Source organism: Sturnira hondurensis, unplaced genomic scaffold, assembly GCF_014824575.4.
Source record: "Sturnira hondurensis isolate 20B ecotype Veracruz unplaced genomic scaffold, ASM1482457v3 Scaffold0020579, whole genome shotgun sequence".
Lineage (NCBI taxonomy): Eukaryota > Metazoa > Chordata > Mammalia > Chiroptera > Phyllostomidae > Sturnira > Sturnira hondurensis.
The window spans coordinates 1,569,189-1,592,880 of record NW_028093210.1 but is presented as its reverse complement, the minus strand read 5'-3'; the positions used below and the strand labels follow the sequence as shown (position 1 = coordinate 1,592,880).

Genomic DNA, 23,692 nt, shown 5'->3' with positions numbered 1-23,692 from the left:
CTCTGGTTCTCCCTCCTTTCCCCTATCTCTGAAGATAAGTAAATAAAATCTTTTAAAAAGTAACATCATTCCTTATCAAGAAGAGACGATCAATAAATTGTAGCTCTTTGTGATTGTCAACAATGAATGTGAATTCCACAAATAATGTGTTTCTATTACTACTTAGACTCTGCCTGAGCTGAGTTTTCAGTAAATAATATACAGTAATATAAAAGCTCTAGTCCATGATTAAAATCACATTTTAGCATGCTTTATGAGCTTTCTTTATATGGATTTTTGATAATATGCTTTCAGAATTATTGTCAGATCCACCCTTTGTCTGTACTTCAAGCTGGATAATGGAAAATGATTTGCACAGTTTTATTGAATTTACAAGGGCTAGAGTAAGCCACATTCATTATTGCTATGTCATTCTTGCAAGCTGGCAGAAATGGAGACAAAACATAAGCCAAACTAAATATAATTAGCATTAAAATGACCCAAGCATGAAACATAATCAAATGGATCCTGAAGTGTCTTATTCTTGTCAACAAAAAATATTGTGCTTGTTTTCAAGCATTCATTTTTATTGTTCCCCCCATTTTCTGAAGTATGAGAGGTGTTCTGAGTCCCTATCATATTTCTCAAATAGTATTTTGGTTATTGACATTATACCATACAACTGTCATAAATAATTAATCCAAATTTTAAAGCTAGGTCATGCTAGCTATAAAATTTTACAGGATGAATATCAGGTGCCAATATCCTTAAAAACTAATCATTTTTCCCAACTATATATTATTAAATGTCAATATGTTTTCTGATCAGTCTATTTCCTTCATAGTATAATTTTTTCTTCTAAGCTCAGTAAATTTAAGTTGAATTTAAAGAAAAAGAATACTCAAAAAGAGATATTTTAACATGGAAAATCTATCTAATTTTTGCTCAGTAGACCACGAATGAGCAGTAGGAAACTTTTACCACTGACCCATAAAAAGAAGAAGAGAGTATAAAAAATTAGAGGGTAGGCAGAAAAAATTGTAGAAAAAGAGAGAAGGAGCAAAATTTTGTTCAGTAGAATTATAGGGACAGTGCCATAGACATAAAGGATGTGGGGCAGAGTAGATAATGATAGATATAGATTAGGGTTTCCCTTTCACGGCTGAAGCATCTGCTCACGAGGTCTGAGCTGAGAGGTGACGATGAAGGACAGCCATCCCCAGTAGCTGCTGGAGTTCAGTTCTTTCCATTCTTTTTTTTTTTTTTACCAGTATGACTTATAGCACCTTTATTCATAGTATTCAAAAACAAACAAAACACAGAAATGTCCACCAATAGGAAAATGGATGAACAAATTGTTGTATGGTTGTGTGATAAAATAATATTCAGCAATATAGAAAGAGTTAACTACCGATCTGTACAATGGCATGGATAAATATTGACAATATCTTGTTGAGTATGGAAGTAGACAATAGCATGCATAGAGTGTGAATGTATTTTTATGGACTTCAAGAACAGGGAACACTATAGTTATAGAAAGCAGAATAAGGACTATTTATGGGAAGGTGGGAATTGGTTAGAATGAGGTATTAGGGAACATTCTAAGGCAATACAAATATTTCATAAATTAATTGGTATTTGGTTATATGGGTGTATATAAGGGTGTACAGCTGCTGGCTCTTACTAGCTCTAGAAAGCCAATTATGTGCATTTTTCCCCCAATTCCACTTTCAATGTCAAGTCAGTATCTTGAAGCAGTTCTTTTCATTCTTACATCGTGACAACTCCCTCAATCAATTTCTCTGAGAGAAGAAATCAGGCAGAATCAAAGAGGGATTCCTGGAATCCCAGGCTAGTTTAAGAAAATGTGGACCTCCTTCTAGTTTGATCTGGGCTGATGTTTTCAGCAAGTACAATATCCTTTTGGCTGTGTTAGCTGTAAATTTATTGAAATGTTTCTATGGAGCTCACTTAAAAGCCAGTTCCAGGGATACCCATGTGCCCCGACTCTCTGCCTACTCAGCTTCACCCTGGGTAGTTCTGAATTCTTCTGATGAGGCAAATGCATGGGCGACAGCTGGTTCAGCACTCCTGTCCCATTAGGCACCTTTGCCAAAGCATTTGGCTATTTTGGCTGTTATCTTCGGGGAATATATATTACTTCAGGACTTTGAGAGAAAAGGGGCCTCAACATTAACAAAAGGCTGAAATGTAAGAATGTACATGATTGTATAATGATTTTGGAATAAAAAATCATTTTCCCAATTATTTCTTGTAAGAATGTACATTCTTACATTCTTACATTCTTTGGGACCCAAAGCAGGATTCTATTTCACAGTTTATGTGAAAAACATTAAAATGGGTGTGGCAAAGTGAAGTTGAAAGAATTTCTCTGTTCCTGAACTTAGAATGAAGTTATACTAAGGAGAAAATAACATTTATAATCTCTTATACTCCTGTGCTGTCAGAGCCATTGACAAATACAATATGAATCTCTTCTCTTTCTCTCAAAGAAAATGTATTTTCAGTTACTTTTAAAATCAGTATTCCCCAACTCACCTCCTGTCACTTTCTGATTTACAAAGAGACATCCAGAGCTCTTCAAAAAAATCAAATATATGGCGATATTTGAACTCGATGGGCTCTCTCATGACAAGGTCCCTCAGTACCTGTTTCCTCTTCTTCCTGGAATATCCATGACCTTTTATTACACCAGTGACACTTTCAGCCTTGGAGTTCATATCAACTGACATCTTCAATGCACATTTTCTGCATACCCATTATTTCACCTAATGTAGGCATCTAGAACCATATGCCAAATGAATTATTTTAGACAAAATTTTGTATAACTTTTACAAACTTTAAAAAAGAGGAGAGAAATATGTCTGCCTTTATAGTAACTTGTCACAATTTCATAAGGAGTAGTATCCCTAAAATATTTTAAAAGGAGATGATCATCTAAGTGAGGAGCAAGACTAATTTATCTTCTTATTTTAAACAGTGAGTTTTAAATGATTTTGGAATAAAAAATCATTTTCCCAATTATTTCTTATTTATATGTAATTGTCTTACTTCTTGTATCTCTATTTATACTTTATGATGAAGGTGAGTGAATAAATGTACAAGTTCTAATATTATGACTTGAATTAATCATGTCTCAAGTACAATACAGATGTCCTTCTGGAAAATGCCATTAGGTTAATTATGCATTTTGTGATTGCATAGGCCTTGTTTTCTCTTCATATAAAAAAACAATTAATAGATGATAAGATAATAATTTCCCTGTCATAAGTTCTTTTTTTACTCATCTCAAAATAGATGAAAATAACACTTAAAATGTGTGTAGTATACTTTTATTAAAGAGTAAAAAGTTGTTTTAAAATATAGTGAAGTTAATATAAATTGATAAAACTAACAACTGTGTTTTAATTTTTTTAATTTAATAATGATTTTTATCTCATTTTTCATCCTATATAACAGATATGTTATATACAAAGTACCATAAATTTATTGGAGATAAAATAGTATTTATTCTGTTAGCAAACTTACATGTAGCAAGGAAGTTAACCCATAGATACAAAATTGATTAAGTTTATAAAACAAGAATACACAGCAAATTCTAGTGGTAGGCACTATTACAAGTGCCTGGGATAACTATTTTCCTTGGGTAATCACAACAACCTTATGAATCAGGTATCATTTATGTCTTAATTTTACTGATGAGAAAATTGAGACACAGAAATCATACTTGGTTTGTCGAAGGTCACATACGAATGATTGATAGAGGGTTCAGAGGTAAGCAGTGTGGCTCCAGAGTGTGTCCTGCTAATCTCTAGGCGGCACTTTTATATCAGACACAAAAGCAGTACCCCTTCGATCAGAGATGATTGCAGAAAAATTATCGGATAGCAAGAGGCATTAGAACAGTGTTTTTAAAGATGAAACACTTTGGATTGATAAAGATTATAACTTGTGTGGCCAAGAGGAAACAGGGAGGCAGCCATAAGGTAAAGAATTATGAGAACACAGAAATAGAGTTAAAAAAATACAACACGTATTCAAGGGGTCATAAAGAAGACAGACTGGATCAGAGTTTTATTGAGAGCTGTAAAAAAGATTCACATGTTTACAATGCTTTGCTGGATATCACTATAAGGTACAGTATATTATTGCCTATATTAAAATAATATTTGTTCTTCAGCTAATTTTCTACATAAATTGATTTTGATATTGCCGATTGACTATGTCAATCTGTTATTATCCTTGTGGTACTTTCACCTCACCGACCCTACTGTTTGACTCAGATGTCATAGCATCATGGATTTACTTGCTGCTCAAAGATAACTTTATAAAAATAAACTGATGTATTTGGACACTAATAAAAATAGCCAGGTAAACTTTCCCTGCATAAAAATATTAAGTCCAAAAGCAACAGCTCATCCATTGTTTTCTTTTCAGGTAAACCAGTGATGATAGTGACAGAGTATATGGAAAATGGCTCTTTAGATACATTTTTAAAGGTAAGATTGGAAACAAATTTAACTACTCAAGGTGGTATTTATATATTGATCATGATGTTGAAGTTGAAATTGAGCCACTTTAAAGCTAAATTTTTAAAAAGATAGAACTACCTGGAATCAAAATTATTATACTCCAAAAAATTAACTTCAGTTTGAAAATTTTTCTTTTGAGAAAACTTATACAAATTTTAATTATATGCATCTTCAGTTTTATTTAACTATATATTAATTTTCCTGAAAATATAAAGAAAAGGAAGGAAGGGGAAAGAAAAAGAAAGAAAGAAAGAAAAGAAAGAAAGAAAAGAAAGAAAGAAAGAAAGAAAGAAAGAAAGAAAGAAAGAAAGAAAGAAAGAAAGAAAGAAAAATTAAGAAAGAGATTAAGAAAGAAAGAGAGAGAAGAAGGAAGGAAGGGAGGAAGGAAGGGAAAAAAAGAAAAAAGCTTATCTGTAATAGTGTCAACAATTAAAAAAATATTTTACAGATGCTTAACTTTTTCAAGGAATACACATAAATCAGGCAGAGCAAGAAAAAATGTCAGAAAGTTCTGCATTAATTATCTGCATTAAGGGGTTAAAAAGACTTGGAACCCGTCCGAGGCCATCCTCNGAAGGAAGGAAGGAAGGGGAAAGAAAAAGAAAGAAAGAAAGAAAAGAAAGAAAGAAAGAAAGAAAGAAAGAAAGAAAGAAAGAAAGAAAGAAAGAAAGAAAGAAGGAAAGAAAGAAAGAAAGAAAGAAAGAGAAAGAAAGATTAAGAAAGAGATTAAGAAAGAAAGAAAGAGAAGAAGGAAGGAAGGGAGGAAGGAAGGGAAAAAAAGAAAAAAGCTTATCTGTAATAGTGTCAACAATTAAAAAAAATATTTTACAGATGCTTAACTTTTTCAAGGAATACACATAAATCAGGCAGAGCAAGAAAAAATGTCAGAAAGTTCTGCATTAATTATCTGCATTAAGGGGTTAAAAAGACTTGGAACCCGTCCGAGGCCATCCTCTGCTTGCACCAGTGCAGTCACCCTGATACTATTACTATTACAGACAATAGTAATCCTGTACTGTCTGGTCTGTGGGTCTTAGAAAACTGCGTAAGTCTCCAAATTTGAAATGATGGCCACTCATTTTATTATATAGTCAGTGAGTTTGTGCTAGACAATGTAACATATTTGCAGGCCTGATTAAACCTGTAAGCTGGAAGTTTTTTATCTTCGATGACAATTATTCTGTTAATTAGAAAAAGTTATGGAAAATGTTACTACTGCCAATGATAAGAAGGTCCCATGCATTAAATATGACAGTGATCCGCAAGCTTCTGTTGCCAGATTTCTTACATATATCTTTCAGTTCTCTAGTGGCTTAAGTTATATCTTCCTTTTTCTTTTCAAAATAATCATCAGGTGAGCCTTATCCTGTGTCTGCAGTAAGTTCAGCGCCCTTGTGAAAGACAACAAACTTCCGAGAAATGCAAACATTGTCCTGGTCACTATGCACTCATTCCCTGCCCTTCTGCTGCCGAAGAATCTCCCTTTTTTTCCTCTGGCCATTTCTTCTCTGTAACAATATGCCAATTCAGCGAGCTTCTTTTAAAGCCCCTCAAAAATGTAGAGTGTTAACCCTATGCAGGTACCAGGTTGCAGTGATGAGCACGCTCCCCTGATGACTGAGAAAAAGGAGTTAGAATTAAATGAGATTTTTGACAAAGGCTTTCAAAGCCTCTATCTGTTTTCACCAAGCAAAGAACTGATACATATTATCAAGTTAGTTATTTATTTCCCATCTTTTTTCTGATCTCCCTCAGATAGAATTGTGCATGAATTTGGTGATAGTATTAATTTGGGATTGAAGGAAGATCCTTTCGTATTTTCCCCCAGTGATTTGTGTTTGCTGGACTAATATTTCCACATCATCTTTATAGAAGAACGATGGGCAATTCACTGTGATTCAGATTGTGGGCATGCTGAGGGGCATCGCCGCAGGAATGAAGCACCTGTCTGACATGGGCTATGTGCACAGAGACCTCGCGGCCAGGAACATCTTAATCAACAGTAACCTTGTGTGCAAGGTGTCTGACTTTGGACTTTCCAGGGTACTGGAGGACGACCCTGAGGCAGCCTATACCACAAGGGTAAGATCTAACAGAATGCATTTCATAAATACTAGACTAGAGGCATTTAATTTCTAAAGATTTTAAAGGAAATAGCAAAAAAACATCCCATGATGTTTCCAACATGGGAAAAGAGAGAAAGAAATAGAGGGAGTTTGGGATTAAAAAATCCAGATGATGCTCCTTGTTAGATACAATATATATATATATATATATATATATATATATATATATATATATTGTATATTTTATATATATGTATATTGTATCTATATGTATCTATATGTATCTATATGTGTGTGTGTGTGTGTGCGCATGTGTGTTAAAAAACTATTTTCCCTAAACATAAAAATTATTTTCCCTAAACATAAAAACATAAACATAATTTTCCCTGAAAATAAAAAAGTTTGAATTCAGAGCGGATACACAATATAAAAATTATATAAAATTTTAAATGTAAAAAAGTGAGAGAATCTCATATTAAAAGCAATAAAGATATATACAATGTGTATGAATATATACATGTATAACATTATTGGTTAGCTTAAGCTCTCTGAACTATAATACTTTGTAAAACAAATACAGAAATATTTAAACTTACCTTTTAAAGATTCACATTGTATGTTATATTCTTTAAAAAACTTTATACTTACTGAACATATACCTAGTTTCTTTTCTTACATGCTTTAAAAATTGTTAATCCCATATCTTCAGAAAATTGGTGACTAACTAATATTTAATTAGGATAAATCATCACTTTTTCCCAGCAATGTAATTTGTTCCTGAATTGATAATTCTTTCCATGGAAAATTGTGAGTATTAACGCAATGGAATTTTTTTGGACAATTTATACATTGGACTTCTTTGGTTTGAATCCTTTATGATAAACTACATTTGTTTAATTCTAAATCTTTACAATATCATCAAGTTCAAGGTTTAAACTTCTTGGGAAGACAGAAATATTTCATTGCATCTTTTCACTATACAATTTTATTAACCTTGGTTTCTATGAAAAAGAACATTTTTGTCATCTCTTATTTTTATGATAGATGTGTTACACAGTTTTAAATTTAATTCAGCTTTTTAAAAATTATTTCTACTCATAGTCTAGAAATAAACATGTTAATAGAATGTAAGGCTTTCTTCTTCACTGTTGCTTTATGACTCAGATTCTTAGGGACTGCAATGTGCTGAAGGTGAAAAGCTAGTTATCTAAGCAAACAAGTCTTTCAATGGTCAGCTTATTAAATCAATCAATTAATTGAAAGAATCTCAAGTCCTCTTCCAGACTTAATTATCTTTGTCATTATTTGCATTAAATAAAACCTAATTTAAGAATTCTCCTGGGATTAGTGTTACATTTAATAAACATGGCCTAAATAAGACGGAGATTTTAAGAAAAGCCATCCCCGGTATGATGACTTAATGTCTCAGTTAAATGCATACAGTAGATTGCCGACATCTGTGCCAATGTCTCATGCTGGAAGACAAGGGAAAGCAGAGACCCCAAGGCCATCAAGAATTATTCCTATGACATGGGTTATGGTGACAGTTCATGAAAGATGCATATACTGAGAGCTAAGAAGTAAGGGAACTTCACATAATACTGATGCCAAATATGATGGTCAGAGGTTCGAGAGAAAAATTCTAGGATGAGGTTTAAAGTAAGTAGCAAAGTATAATTTTAAGAGGTTCAATAATATTAGACAATACCACAAAGCAAATAGTTGGACCTAATTGTGTAATCTTACCTTTGAATATTTAATTAAGAAAAGCATGTTTGGGGAAAGTCCTCCTAAACGGTATTACCATATTTCTATAGAACAAATAATTAAAACTTAGTTTGAATATTTCAATTAATTTCAACTCAGAGAGCAATCTCGAGCATTGAATAACATCACTATTTTCTCATGTATTTTGAAACTTTGGTTCAAAAAGAGCAATCTAAGTCCCATTTTTTCTGGTATATGAAATAAATTATTCCCTTCCGGCAAAGTAGGAAGGCATATGTTAGCGTTTTTACAAGAAAAAAAACTCAAAACCTACATCTTTCTCACTTTCTTACTTTTTTTCTTATCAATGAAATGTTTGGTTGCTTGGGGTTACCTGCTTTTAAAAATTAAGAGAAAAAAATCTGCCCTGAAAGGGACAGAATATATATTAATTCTGCAAACTAAGAAGAAATCTAGCAAACCAATTTTTATCATGTAAAAAAAAATCCTAAATTTGATAATGTTGTTCCCCATAATCTAATTGCAATGATTTTTAAAAAATGGTTGATTAAATGAGAAACCTAGCCCTGGCTGGCGTAGCTCAGTGGATTGAGCGCAGGCCTGCAAACCACACAATTGCAGTTCGATTCCCAGTCAGGGCACATGCCTGGGTTGCAGGCCAGTTCCCGGCAGTGGACACACCAGAGGCAACCATACATTGATATTTCTCTTTCTCTCTCCTTTCTTTCCCCTCTAAAGATAAATAAATAAAATCTAGAAAAAGTTTTTAAAAAAATTTTAAAAAGAGAGAAACCTATTTCTTAGGTTAAAAAAGAAAAGCCCATCCAAACAAACACACAAAAAAACACGCCTTCAGAAAATAAGAAACATCAAATCTAAAAAAATTACCTGATATCAGGGAAACATATAACTAAGTTGTATCATATATCTGATTTTCCTGTTTGTCTTGTTAACTGCTAAACTTCTCAGGGTTGCATACAGCAACTGAGATATTCCACTTACAATTCTTGTATTAAAGAAGAAAAAACACCTGAGGAATTTGAGTCTTTTACTGTCTGGTTGAAAGTTTTGAAAGTTGGCTTATTGATTTGCTTGACTGCTCGCTTTCCCTGCTACGAGCTGCCCTCCTCATGCTGTAATTGAGTTGTGGGAGCTGTATGTACTCCCGTAGTCCAGCAGAATTGAAACCAGAATCCTCCCAGACAGCCAATTAGTAGTCAGCCTACCAGTGCTTACGGACTGATGTGTGAAAGGAGACTGCCTGATGATAAACAGATCCACTTAAAAATGTTACATCTCTCTCTAGATCCCTTCAGTGAGACATCAATATCCCTAGATACATTTGAAGTGTGTGAGAATTTGTTATCCTTTTTCAATTTCAGGGAGGCAAAATTCCAATCAGATGGACTGCCCCAGAAGCTATAGCTTTCCGGAAGTTTACCTCTGCTAGTGATGTGTGGAGCTATGGGATCGTGATGTGGGAGGTCGTGTCTTACGGAGAGAGGCCCTACTGGGAGATGACCAACCAGGATGTAAGTGTGGTACTTTCACTCTTTCAGTTGGGAATGAAATGCGTTGCTCTCTGTGTCAGGAGACTTAAAACAATTTCCTTCTCTCAACATGACAGTTGCTTTAAAAAATGAAATACTTTGTTCACATGTTGGCATGCTTTGTTGTTAAAATAACCGTTATGCAGAAGCTCATGAGTTCGTGCAAAGGAAAGTAAGTTATTGTTGTACAAAAACTCAGTTCCTTGCCAGACAGTTCTAGCTGTATTGTAGTGATGCTGCACTAATTTTATGTCAGTGTCATTTTCAAAGGTAAAGAAAGAACCATCAAAGACCGAGTAATGACAGGCAAGTTTTTTTTAAATTTGCCTATGATAGAGGGGACAAATACTCCAGTCCAAAAGAAAGAGTGATATTGACTTAATAGTGGATTCTCTTGATAGTGGAGCATAAAAGGAACAGTCTATATTTTTTAATTAAAAATGTATGCAGAGTTATATTCTCTATTTAATATGGGCGAAACTGATTATTTTCTCCACATGGAAAAAATAATTCATATGTAGAATAACAGAATCCTGGAATTCAAGGAACCATGAAAGAATCTTCAAATTCAGAATGTTTATGATGTAACATCTAACATATGACTTTTTTGGTCTTTGCTTTTGTAATTTTTATATAGTACTTTCCACTTTGAATCACACTCAAATTTGATATATTTTTTGTCAAATAACAATAACAATTATAAAAGCAGATAACATGTGGAGCCCTTACTATGAGCCATACGCTGCCTTAAAAACTTTATCAACTAGTACCTTATTTCTCCTTTATCGAACCAGTATATTGAAGTCTCACCTCAATAGCATGATTTAAAATATATTTTCTCAAATTATTTCTTCCATCCAGACTCTGTAAAATCTCCCTCTCTGATGTATTCTGGTGTTCTTAGACAGGTACTATATTTTTCCACCCTCATGTTGTTGAAACAACAGTCCCATGCCAGTAATTTAGATTCATTTCAGGTATAAAAATTCAAGTGTAGTATAATGAAAGTCAGTACCATATCTATTTCAAAGTGTTTTCCACAACCACAGGCCTAGCCTAGCCCTTGGTACTGGGGTGGTGAAGGAATAATGATCAGATTTTTGTTTCTCCTCCTCTTCTGCCAAAGTCTGTGTCTAGACTTTTCAGGATCATTCTGGATGGAGAGACAGGAAGGAGGAAGCAAGAATGTTTTTGTGATGTTGGGCTGTTGATGCCTCCTGTCAGGCAGTAACCCAAACATTGCTCTCTAGTGAGATTCATGTCTGAGCTTTTTCAAAGACACTTTGTGAGGTCCTCCTCTGCTCAAGGTCATTAGAAAGAAGGATGTACTCTACCTGACTTACCCCAGTTCCTCTCACTTGGCGTGCCTACTCCACAGTCTTTCAATACACTGTATACATTTCTGCTAAACCTGATAGAAACACCTTATTGTTGGAGGCTCTCTGCCAGTGTTCCCTGTTTGGGATACGACTTCAGGCTGTCTCCTTGGAGATTCTTCAGATCTCCCCAGGTGAGAAGCTAGGGTCACATTTCAGCTTTCCCAAAGATTGCAGTTGACATTTAAACAATGCAGGTTTAAGGGCGCCAAACCCCACACAGCAGAAAATCTGCATAGAACTTTTGACCACCCAAAACTTAAATACACATAGCCTACTGTTGACTGTACACCTTACAAATAACATAAACAACACATATTTTGTATGGTATATGTATTATATACTATAGTCTCAAAGTAAGCTGCAAAAAATGAAAAATGTTCAAAATTGTAAGAAAGAACATATATTTACAGAAAGCATGGGGGAAGATTTGCATGCAAGTGAACTCATGCAATTCAAACCCATGTTCAAGGGTCAACTGTATTTCGTAGCATTCTTCTCTGATAGCAGCGGTAAACGGGGCGATGGAATGTACAGCAAGACATCTAAAAATTGCTGCCATTGTTTTTCTTTGTGCTGCACTCACTTAATTTAAGCAGAGGGTGCTGACTTACATTTCTCTAAATGTGGGAGAATATATATATATATATATATATATATATATATATATATATATATTCCTCAATTTTATGATTGTAGGGGCAGAGCAATGATGAAAGCATCATTAAACTCTTGGTATGTATGTCGCAAACCATCATAGAGACATTATTATTCCTGTTTTGCAGTCAAGAAACTAAGACAACTGTTAAACGATATTCTTAAGGTCACAAAAACAAAAGTTATACCAGAAAGTTCAATCCGGTTGTACAATTTTTTGTGCCTAACCACCACCTTGTCTCTGGTTAAATCAATGTCTACTTTCTCCCTCTCATTTCAAACCAGTGATCCTGGATCACTCTTCTAAGTGGGTATAAGGTACTCAATTTAGCGTGTAATGATTACTCTGGATTGATCTAGTCTAGACAAAGGTTAAAGCTATTTGCTACTTTCTATTCTCCAGATAAATGTTAAATGCTAACCTGAGGTACAGAGTACGTCATGGTTTAGCTTTTATTTTCTTCCAAGTTTCATTTCAATATCATTCTTTTGTGTAAATTTTGTGAAAATATTTTCTTCTGTCTTGCCGGTAAACCTGGTCCCTTCACTTAAGAAAAACATTTGTCTCTTACTTAACTTCTGAGAATTGAGATATTTTTAATTCTGATTCTGTCACTAAGAGTTATTCATACTTCCCTACTATATGTATAATATATGCAGCATTGTCATCTACATTATTTACAGTTATACCCGAGGTAGTTGTATCTATCACAAATAAAATTATAAACCAAAGCAGACTATGATACTAGGTGAATGAATATTCCTAAGTATTTCTGCTAATCTTGACTGGGCTTGCTCCTGTTCCTTGGGGTTGGCTGGTCTATATGTGTACACCACAAGGCCTTTGTCTTCTGTGGAGACCAGCAGGGAAGACTACATGTGAGGTCAGTTGCCAAGTAACTGGATGGAAAGAGAGAGTCCAGTTGCTCCTCAGCCTGGAACATATCTGCTAAAACCCCACTGGCCAATCCCATAAAGAGGGTATTGGTCCATTACGCTGTTCACCATGAGTGAACAATAGAAGGTTACCTGCAGAAGGACATAAAAAATGGAGGTGTGAAGGATTTGGTCAATATTTTTTTTCCTGATTTCAGCCATTTGTCAGTCTTGATACTTTTTCAGATAACCATATTTTGAATTATTTTTAAAGTGCTGATGTAACATTTTCAGAAAGTTATAACATAAAAACTAATATTTTAGCTTTGGCTGGGATCTCTGAGAATCTAAATGAGATTTACAGAAAATGATTATACAGTTACGGATCTTTCCATTATGTCTGCCTTTAATAGTTTGTCCCATGCATGCTTTGCATTTTCTCAGTAAGTTCATGATCGTTAGTTGCATTTAGTTCTTAGATGTAACACTGTTTAATATGCCTCAATTTTTACCAAATGTGTATCCCAGAAATATGACAGATATACTGTATTTGACAATCATTATTACTTGATATCTCCTTGGGGGAAAAATGATCAGAGAACAAAGAAGTACTGAATTTGGCAGTTTTCAATGGTATATTTTCTAGTTTCTACATTCTAGATACTATCTGATTCAAAAGGGCTTTGCCACCATGAAAATGTTAATTTACCAAAACACACAGAATCATCCAAATCCCTCAGAAAAAAGGCCTTCAGCTGTGTTGGGGGAAGAGATTTCTGCTGCAATTGATTTCCTTTTATTTAGAATCACCTCTCTCATCACAGAGAAAAATCATAACAATGCATAACAAAAATAAACCAGGATGACTAGGGTGATTCAGGTAAATGCCAGACCATGAGCTCTGATTCAAGCTTGGGAAACTAAGCTAATGCCCCACAATCAGCAGAAGCTTCTTATTAATAACAAACATTTTAAATGTCAACATTTTTCAGAACTTTAAATAAAAACTAAGATAAAAAGAGATTTGCATTGCCTTGCATTTTTATATGTAATGGCTCTATCTCTGTCTTATTTATTGTGAAATATATTATTATATAGAATATGTTAAACACATACTAAACAAAATGGGTTTTTTTATTTTATTTATTTATATATCTTTAGAGGGGAAGGAGAAAGGGAGAGAAACATCCATGTATGGTTGCCTTTTGTGCGTCCCATGCTGATAGTTAGCCTGCAAGGAACCGGCCTGCAACCCAGGCATGTGCCCTGACTGGGAATCGAACCGCGATCCTCTGGTTCGCAGGCCCGCGCTCAATCCACTGAGCTATGCCGGCCAGGGCCAAAATGTTTTAATTACTCATTTAAATTATCTGTTTCTTAATCTTCTCATGTTAGAATTATGTTTGCCTTTTGGGGGATGGGAGGACAGTTTTTTAAAAATTTTTATTTATTTATCTTTAGAGGGGAAGGGAAGGAGAGAGGGAGAGAAATATCAATGTATGGTTGCCTCTCATGTGTCCCCTGCTGAGAACTGGCCTGCAACCCAGGCAAGTGTCCTGACTGGAAATGGAACCGCGATCCTGTGGTCTGCAGGCCCAAGCTCAATCCACTGAGCTACACCAGCCAGGGCAAAGGAGGACAGTTTTTTATACTATTTCTGTTGGCCACAATCTTATCCATAAGGTGCAAGGATATTTGACTCCCAAGAGGCGTATACACTTGGTACTGGGTGTGCCTCTCTCCTTTCTCTACTTTGCTTCAATGTTCAGTGGTACTGAACAGCTAGATAAAGATGTGGATCTAGATATAATAATATAAACATATATTATTATTATTACACTGTTGGAATAGTTTATGGTAAAGCAAAGAGAATATTTTATAACACACAATGTAAGATAATTAACTACAGTATGAGAACTGTAGATCTAATCCAAATGCTGCAGATTACCCAGATTTGACAGTGATCAAATTATTTAGCTTTGTTGTAATGCTGTCTCTGTGTTAATGAGTGTACTGGACTGACAAAAATTGGTCATCTAGGATAACAATGGTCCTCTATAGATGGATAATGATGCCCTTGGATGCAAGGGCATCCAAGGGCAGACTGGTATCCTCAAAGAAACTCTTACCCCTTTGGAAAAAGGGATGCATAAAGAAACATCAATATTTAAGTCCCAAATTACTGTATCTTACTGTTTAAAAACAATAACAAAAATTTAAAGATGTATATGAGCTGGGAGTCCTTCACCTTGGATTCTATACTCTCAGTTAGTTTAAATGACTATAGAGGGAATGCACTTGACTAGAGATTCCTAAGATTTCTTTAATCTCTGCAATTCTAGTGATCTAAGATTGATGAATTAAGAAAAAGACATACTTAATATATGTTTAATAACTTGACAAGATGAAAAATCCTAGAAAAATGATATATATTGAACTATTTTTGTGGTATCGAGATTATTTATGGAAACATATTCTTAAACTCTTTCACATAGCAACAAAAGGACTTATATGTGAGATTTCAAGTAAATAGCTATCAAGATAGGCCTTCACAATCTAGACAAAACTTACTCATCAAAACGCCATCAAATTCTGCTACAAATTCCCTGACATTTAGTTATTCATCCTACAATTTTTACATTTCCTATGATTGCATATGCACTATTTTTCAAAATAACTACTTTTATTTCTGGATATTATTTTTGTTATGGTGCAAGAAATATGATTCCATGGAATAAAATCCATACCACTCCCATTTTGGAGGAGGTAATTGTTTCTGATTCCAGTGATGTGGTTCAACCCATGATAGAAAGACAAATTATAGTTTGCATGCCAGAGAAACTCAAATGTGAATCTTACCCTGCCACTTCTTAGCTTTGTATATCCGGGAAACACTTAAGCTCTGGAATCTCAAGTGTTTTGTCTGTAAAATGCATGTAATAATTACTCTCTTGTAGTGTGTGGTAAAAATAAGTATAGATAATATATGCACAGTTTACACCACAGTGCCTATAATATAATACCTAAGCCATTCCGGGCCCTCCAAGAAGCCCAGAGAAAATTAGATTCCCATTAGTGGTATTAAAAGAAAATCTTTACAAAGAAAAAGATGGCCGGATAAGAGGAAGGTGGGAGAGATGTCAGATTTTGATACAGGTATCGTGGAGATCAAGGAGAGATGATTCGGGGCAAACTTCTGAGACTGAGGTGTGATTCTAGAGATGTTGGCAAGGCTGCCAGGGAACCCTCAAGCCAGCCTACCTTAGTATCACTGCCGCGCGCAGTAAGTGACTGAGAGTAATCTTGCCAAGCACGGCCTTGATATAGATGTGGCAACGGGCTGTGGAGGGTCTGGAGTTAAGGATTGTTGGTCCATTCTCTTCCCTTCAGTTGATGATATGATAGACACATTTTCAGCTGCAGCACAGGCTTACTTCTCCACACAGGTTCAATGAGCCCCTTCCATGGTTTTGTTGATGCTTCCTGAGGGGACACTGAGAGCCAGCTATGAACTACACTATAGCTCCTATAGCTTTCGTTGTTCTCAGGACCACACCTGGCTTTAGCCTCTCCTTCCTCTGCTGTCCATTCTGAATTTCCGTCATCTATCAGCTTGGCAGATCATTGTAGTTTACCTGGTAATCTGGATCAATCTGCTTTCTCAGGGCGAGCATTTTCAGGACACAGTTGTTATAAAAAAAACAGTAAGACATCCCCAAGGGTACCATCTGGGTCCCACACGTGCTTCTTCTCCCTGCCCAGTTGTGTGAATGCAGAATGCTTCCTACTGCTCCATGGCAACTACCTTTGCCATCATGGTGACTCTCCTTCTCTTCACTGATCCCTGGGTACAAGTAGTCCAGTTGTCCTGGTGGCAGCCATAACTGCTAGTCTGATGGAACCCTTTCTGTGTCCCCTGGTCAGAGCCACTGGGGATGGTGCACAGTAGAGAAGTTCCTAATTTATCACATATACTGCATCCCAAAAGATGGCACCAACTTGTCTCAGTGTGTTGCCTCCAAGTTGGTGTTTCAGCTTTGCCTTTGAAAGGCCTTCTAGCAGTCCTTGAGTGAAGCTAATTGTTTCAGGATGATGTGTAGTGCTTGCCAGAACCAGCTTGTATCAGGTAGCATATTTTTATAACATTTCAACTCGAATGAGATTATGTTGGTAGCTTGCAATTCATATGAAGGGAGTATTTATATTACATATGAAATGAGAAGATGTTATAAACATATCCACAGCAAGAAGAGCCACTTGCTAAATGTCTCCCAGCACGCTGCTACTGAGTATGTGATACTTTCACATATCCTTCACTCTGAAGTGGGTGACCTTGTTGCAAGGTATGCCAAGTAGGATTCGATGTTTGAAGATGAACTATTACAACCTTTAATGTTGGGTGAGACTCTGTGAGCAGAAAAAGCCAACAATATCAATATTAGTTTTATACACTTGAAAAGCTGCACTCACTGACCCTTTTCTGCTGGAAAGGGCCAAATAGAATCGACTTGCCACCACATGAATAAAGCCATATTGGACACTCAGTATTGTGGTTTTATATATTAGAAGGAGAAGCAACATGATGTAAATGATGTTTACAGTATTGATTTACATGTCAAGGTCAAGAAATTGCAGAGCCTATGATAATATTTCAGATCTAAACATCTAACATTTTCTATAAAAATTCTGGTTGTCTTTTTTCTCTTTCTTTGTTCATTTCAACCACCTAGATTTTTAAAAAAGATTTCATTTATTTATTTTATTTTTAAATAGGGGAAGGGAGAGAGAAAGAGAAAGAAAGAAACATCAATGTGTGCAGTGGCCTCTCACACATAACCCAGGCATGTTCCCTGACTGGGAATTGAACTGGCAGCCCTCTGGTTCCCAGGCCTGTATTCATTCTACTGAGCCACACCAGCTAGAGCATAGATTTTTAACATATACATTTAACTTTATTTATCATTATCTTTAAAGCTTGATTTTATAAAATACAGAAAGTCATAGAATTCTGTATCACCAAAATTTAAAGAGTAGAAAAAGAGATCAATAGCATAGTAAGTGTAAATTATACACATGAAGTCAAATAATTGAAGATTTTTTCAATATGGAAACTATACAAATTAAATAAATGACAAAAACTAATAGCAATATTTTGTTAATGTGAATTATCAGTTACTTTACAAAATAATGTGTACACATTGTTATTGTGAATTATTATAAAGCAATTACTGTGAATATTCAGACTTTTTTGCCATTTCATATTTACCTAAATTCTGAGTCAAGCTACTCAACAAAAATGCCTGATTACAAAGGCATTTAGCTTTATAGCAAAAGTTCTCTCATCTAGTTATGACCTTCAAAAAATGACATGGCAGTGACAATGTCATCGGCAGGTTCCTTTTTGAACAGTATGCCAAGAATCATGTCAACTCTCTGGAAAGTCAAACCAGTACCAATAAGGGAATGATTATGCACAGTTCAGCAAAGTATAACGTTTTCCCCATTTAAAACTAATAAACTAATAAATACAAAACAAACTGCAGTTGACTTCCATTGTAGCTGTGATCTGTCTGATCCCTGAGAGGATTTCATCAAGGACAGCTTTCTGAGACTTTTCTCTGGGTCTTCTGTCATCTTTGGCAGTCTTGTCACATTTAGCGTCACACTGCCATCTTTTGAGGACCATCATTTGAGGACGAATATTGAATTCGTCAAATTCAATATTTGACGAATATTGAATTTAGTCATTCAATATTCGAGATGACTCCCACCAGTTTCTGAGTTGAACGCTTGTATAACCAGTCTTTTAGTTGTTCCACCACAGTGTTTAGATACTTGGACTCTGGATCAGTAGTTACAAGCAAGAGGGGTCCATATTTCTGCACTCTAATAACAAAATTTCAGAGGGATAAATGCCACAGTGGTATAAAAGGCTGTGGATGCCAAATGAGAAGAACTTGCCAGCGATTTTGGTGCTCCCGCACAGGGTGATGTCCTGTTTCTGGGGAGACGGGCCACACCACGGCCAGGGCATGGCTAACCTGCGGCACAGTACAGTGACCACAGGGCTCCGCTGGACTCTGCAGCCGCCCCTGCCACTCCTCAACCACCTAGATTAACAGACATAGTAGTTACAATGAAGCCCATTGATATTATGACTTATTTGGTTACACATTATAAATTTTATGATAAAATCAACAGTTTAACTTGTTCTTTGATAGATTTCTAGTATTTTGTAAAGCACGAGAGTACTAATGCCATTTATTTCTCCCTAAAACTATAAAGGAAAAAAGCAGGTAAAATTGAAAAAATAAATTTCAAAATGTCTAACAATAAATCTGAAGTTAGAGATTTAAATCTATCTTAAACATAAATTTTAAAGATGGATTTAGAATTAAATTTTATGACCTAATTATCTGGACCAAGTCTGTCCTTATTGGCAATGGGGAGTCTTATTGACTGATAGATTAATAAGACTCCCCATTGCGAATAAATTAATAAATAAAAACTTACATTAATATAGGAGAGAAAATGATACTTTCTTCTTTTACTACTTATTTATTTAACATCACCAGCTAGAATAATGTTTTCTCAAAATTTATTTTAACTGTTTTAGTTTTTGATTATTTCTTATATGTCTGTTGTCTTATTTTATTTCTCAATACACATGAGGTTTAAATGAATTAAATATATTAACCATATGTTATAGTTTTTGAGATATGTTCTACTAAAGTTTGCCTTTTAGTTTTTTACGCTGATTTTCAGTTGTTAACTAAGGTGGTAGGTGACTCTCAGGTACAGACAGTCTGTGACTTACTATGGTGTGACTTACCATTTTTCAATAGCCAAAAACAATGCACATAACAAATTACATGAAATATTCAACACTTTAGTGTAACATGGGCTTTGTGTTAGATGATTTTGCTCAACTGTAGGTTAATGTAAGTGTCTGTCATAAGTGGGTTGAAGGTAGGCTAGGGTAAGCAATGATATTCCGTGGGTTAGGTATATTAAACACATTTTCAACTTAAAATATTTTCAGTTTATGATGGGTTTATTGGGACATAATGCCAACATAAGTGGAAGAACCTTGCATTTTGCTCATAGTTGTTCAATATTTATTTAACCATTTATTTTAGAGTCCTTGAGTGATTTTTATTTTTCTGTTGGAACTTAACTATTGGTGCTTCTCTGCAACCCTCATTTTGTGACTTTCCCAAGATGTTATAAACTATACCCAGCCTTAGGTTGTGACCAAGTGCCAACATACACATTTATATTATCAGCCCAAATATCTCCTGTGCTTTAGCCAGATTTCGGTGTATCCTCATATCAGTGTTCCCCACTCACTTCAAGTTATAAAAGCCCCTCCCAATTACCCCATTTACGTGCTTGCCCAAAGAAACAGCAATAACCATCCAGTGTGAGGCCTGGACTTGTTCTGTCTTATACACTTTATCTCATCTTCCATCACCCTCCTGTCGTAAGTATAAACTGAATCTGCTACTTTACCCTCTTTCCATCTGTCACTGAACTTGTTCAAATGGCATTTCCTCTATCCTAGAAAGACTGGTTTCTTTCCAATTATTCAAATTATCTTTGTAAATTTCCTGCTCTAATCATTTTATTTTTGCCCCTTGTCAAATCAAATCTAAAATTGTTACGGAAAAAAATGTAGTTAATATTTAATGTTAAGAAAACACACATAAATACTGTAAGAAATATATTCAATATTATTGGTTTGGAGTGTTAAACATTTAATTTTTAATAATTTAATAAAATATGTATTGTTATATTCAAGAACATGAACAAATCTTTTCTGGAGTTATATATTTTGATAGCATCAGCAAGATTATAAATGTCTTTGATAAAACAGTCTTAAAATTAGACTATTATTCATACATGTAGTTACATTTAAAATCAATGATATTTGTAATGCCTCTGCTACTGGACAATTGCTCCAAATTCCTGACAGAAATCGGTAGATGATAGTAAATAGCCAGACCTAGGCATTATTAAGTGATACATGAGATTGTTATATGAATTTAGCCTTTGATTTATCCAGCATTTACCATCCAAAAGTCTCTTTTGAAATAAAATTGCATTTCTATTACTTTTGTAATGTGGTTCTGCCCATAATTTTTCATTAAAAAGACATTAACTTTTCAGACAAATTATAAGAACATTTAATATCTATTTGATTCCAATATTCAATGATAAATAAAGCAGACTTTATTTTATGTGACTTAACTTTCCAAATCACCCTTTATCACAATCTTAGATAAAAATGAAACTTGAGCACCAACTTCCCCATACATCAAAATAAATTCAAGGTGGATAAAAGACTTAAATATAAGCTGTAACACCATTAAAGTCCTAGAGGGGAACATTGGCAGGAAAATCTCGGATATTTCATGCAGCAATATTTTTGCCAATATGTCCCCTAGAACAAGGGATATAAGGGAAAGAATAAGCAAATGGGATCTCATCAAAATAAAAAGCTTCTGCATGGCTAAAGAAAACAGCATTAAAATAAAAAGAGAACCAACTGTATGGGAAAACATATTTGCCAATGATACCTCAGACAAAGCTTTAATCTCCAAAATACACAAAGAACGTATATGACTCCACTCTAAGAAGACAAGCAACCCAATTAAAAAATGGGCAAAGACTTGAACAGACAGTACTCCAAGGAGGACATACAGAGGATCCAGAGACACATGAAAAGATGCTCAATATCATTAGCTATCAGAGAGATGCAAATTAAAGCCACAATGAGATACCACTTTGTACTGGTCAGAATGGCTATCATAAACAAAGCAACAAACAACAAATGTTGGAGAGGTTGTGGGGAGAAGGGGACCCTAGTTCACTGTTGGTGAGCTTGCAGACTGGTACGACCATTATGGGAGACAGTATGGAATTTTCTAAGAAAATTAAAAATGGATCTGCCTTTTGACCCAGCAATTCCACTATTAGGAGTATATCCTAAGAACCCTGAAACACCAATCCAAAAGAACCTATGCACCCTGATATTCATAGCAGCACTATTTACAATAGCCAAGAGTTGGAAGCAACCTAGGTATCCACCAGTAAATGAATGGATCCAAAAACTATGGTACATTTACACAATGGAATTCTATACTGCAGAAAGGAAGAAGGAGCTCCTACCCTTTGCAACATCATGGATGGAACTGGAAAGCATTATGCTGAGTGAAATAAACCAGACGGTGAAAGACAAATACCATATGATCTCACCTTTAACAGGAACCTAAACAACAAAACAAACAAGCAAGCAAAATATAACCAAAGACACTGAAATACAGAACAGGCTGACAGGGACCAGGGGGGAGGGAATTTCAGGGGAAATGGGGAAGGATTCACAGGAACAAGTATAAAGGACACATGGACAATAACTAAGGTGGAGGGTGGAAATGGGAGGGAGGTGGGGAGTGCCAGGGGGTGGGCTGGGATGGGAGAAAAAGACAGAAAACTGTACTTGAACAATAATTAAATAAAAAATATAAAAAATTAAAAAATGATTACCCTTTATTTTCTTTATAATGATTGAGGAAAGCCTATCTTTTTATATTGGGATAGTATATTTATTTCTTTATGTAGTTTTATTTCACAGCAAATGGAAGTAACTGGGGATTTGAGAGATAGTGAAGCTGGTTGTTATTGCAAGAGTAAGAAAAAGAAAGAATGAAAGTTGGAAGGGGTGAGGGATTTTCTCTAAATGTGTGGTGTTGGGACTGGTTCTGATTTGCTTCACACAGGTTATTAAAGCAGTAGAGGAAGGCTACCGTCTGCCGAGTCCCATGGACTGTCCTGCTGCTCTCTACCAATTGATGCTGGATTGCTGGCAGAAAGACCGAAACAGCAGGCCCAAGTTTGATGAAATCGTCAACATGCTGGACAAGCTTATACGTAACCCAAGTAGCTTGAAGACGCTGGTTAATTCATCAAGCAGGTACAGTCAAGACCTGAGAGATTTTCCTGAATTTAGCTAATTGAGAATGGTGCCACCAATATTAAATCAAATCATGTTAACCTCTAAATCTATGACACATTTATTTGACTATAGTTTTTGCATATTCTCTACAATGAATGAAATTTAAATGACTAAATTATACTTAAAACACCTATATTTAATCTAATAGTGTAATATGCCAATTCAGAAAAAGAGTAACTGTAGCCAAGTTCAGGTAGTGTTTAGAAGAAACGCTCAAATGCATGTATTTTCATGTATTTTGGATCCAAAACAGGTGTGGGTGGGGAAAACTAACATTATTAAAGCTATAAGGAAAAGCCGACTAAGTACTGATATATTTTAAATTAGATATATTATCAATAATTATTTTCAATTTCTTTAGAATAGATTTTATTTTATTTATTTTTTAAAAGATTTTATTTATTTATCTTTAGAGGGGAAGGGAAGGAGAGAGGGAGAGAAACATCAACGTATGGTTGCCTCTCCTGCGCGTCCCCTACCGGGAACCAGGAACTGGCCTGCAACTCAGGCATGTGCCCTGACTGGGAATCGAACTGCGACTGTGTGGTTTGCAGGCCCGCACTCAATCCACTGAGCTACACCAGCCAGGGCTAGAATAGATTTTAGAGTCTACCATATTTTATAAGTATTGACAACTGTTTTAGGAACGCTTTACTGATCAAATATGAGTTATTTCATGAGGAGTATTTATGTGGGCAAATAAGCATATTTATTATAAATGCATTTAAATGATGTTGCATATTTGTAAAATATACTTTATTCATTTAACCTGAAAAATTATAGTTATTCTCTCAAAAGATAAATAAGTTTGATTCTGTACTATAACATTTTTCAAGATTGTTATTTTCATTGCATTTGAAGTCATTGTTTATTGTTACAAGAAAAAAAATGT

At 35.0% G+C, this 23,692-nt stretch overlaps 1 protein-coding gene across 2 annotated transcripts in view; it reads left to right on the top strand.

Moving 5' to 3' along the window:
- Positions 1-23,692, top strand: part of EPHA5 (EPH receptor A5) — a 333,428-nt gene that overhangs the window by 297,888 nt on the left and 11,848 nt on the right. For both annotated transcript variants that reach the window (XM_037029906.1, XM_037029905.1), the window contains 4 exons: positions 4,438-4,499; positions 6,405-6,614; positions 9,709-9,858; positions 22,565-22,758. In XM_037029906.1, coding sequence (XP_036885801.1) covers positions 4,438-4,499; positions 6,405-6,614; positions 9,709-9,858; positions 22,565-22,758 — 616 coding nt within the window. The remainder of the gene's footprint in view (positions 1-4,437; positions 4,500-6,404; positions 6,615-9,708; positions 9,859-22,564; positions 22,759-23,692) is intronic.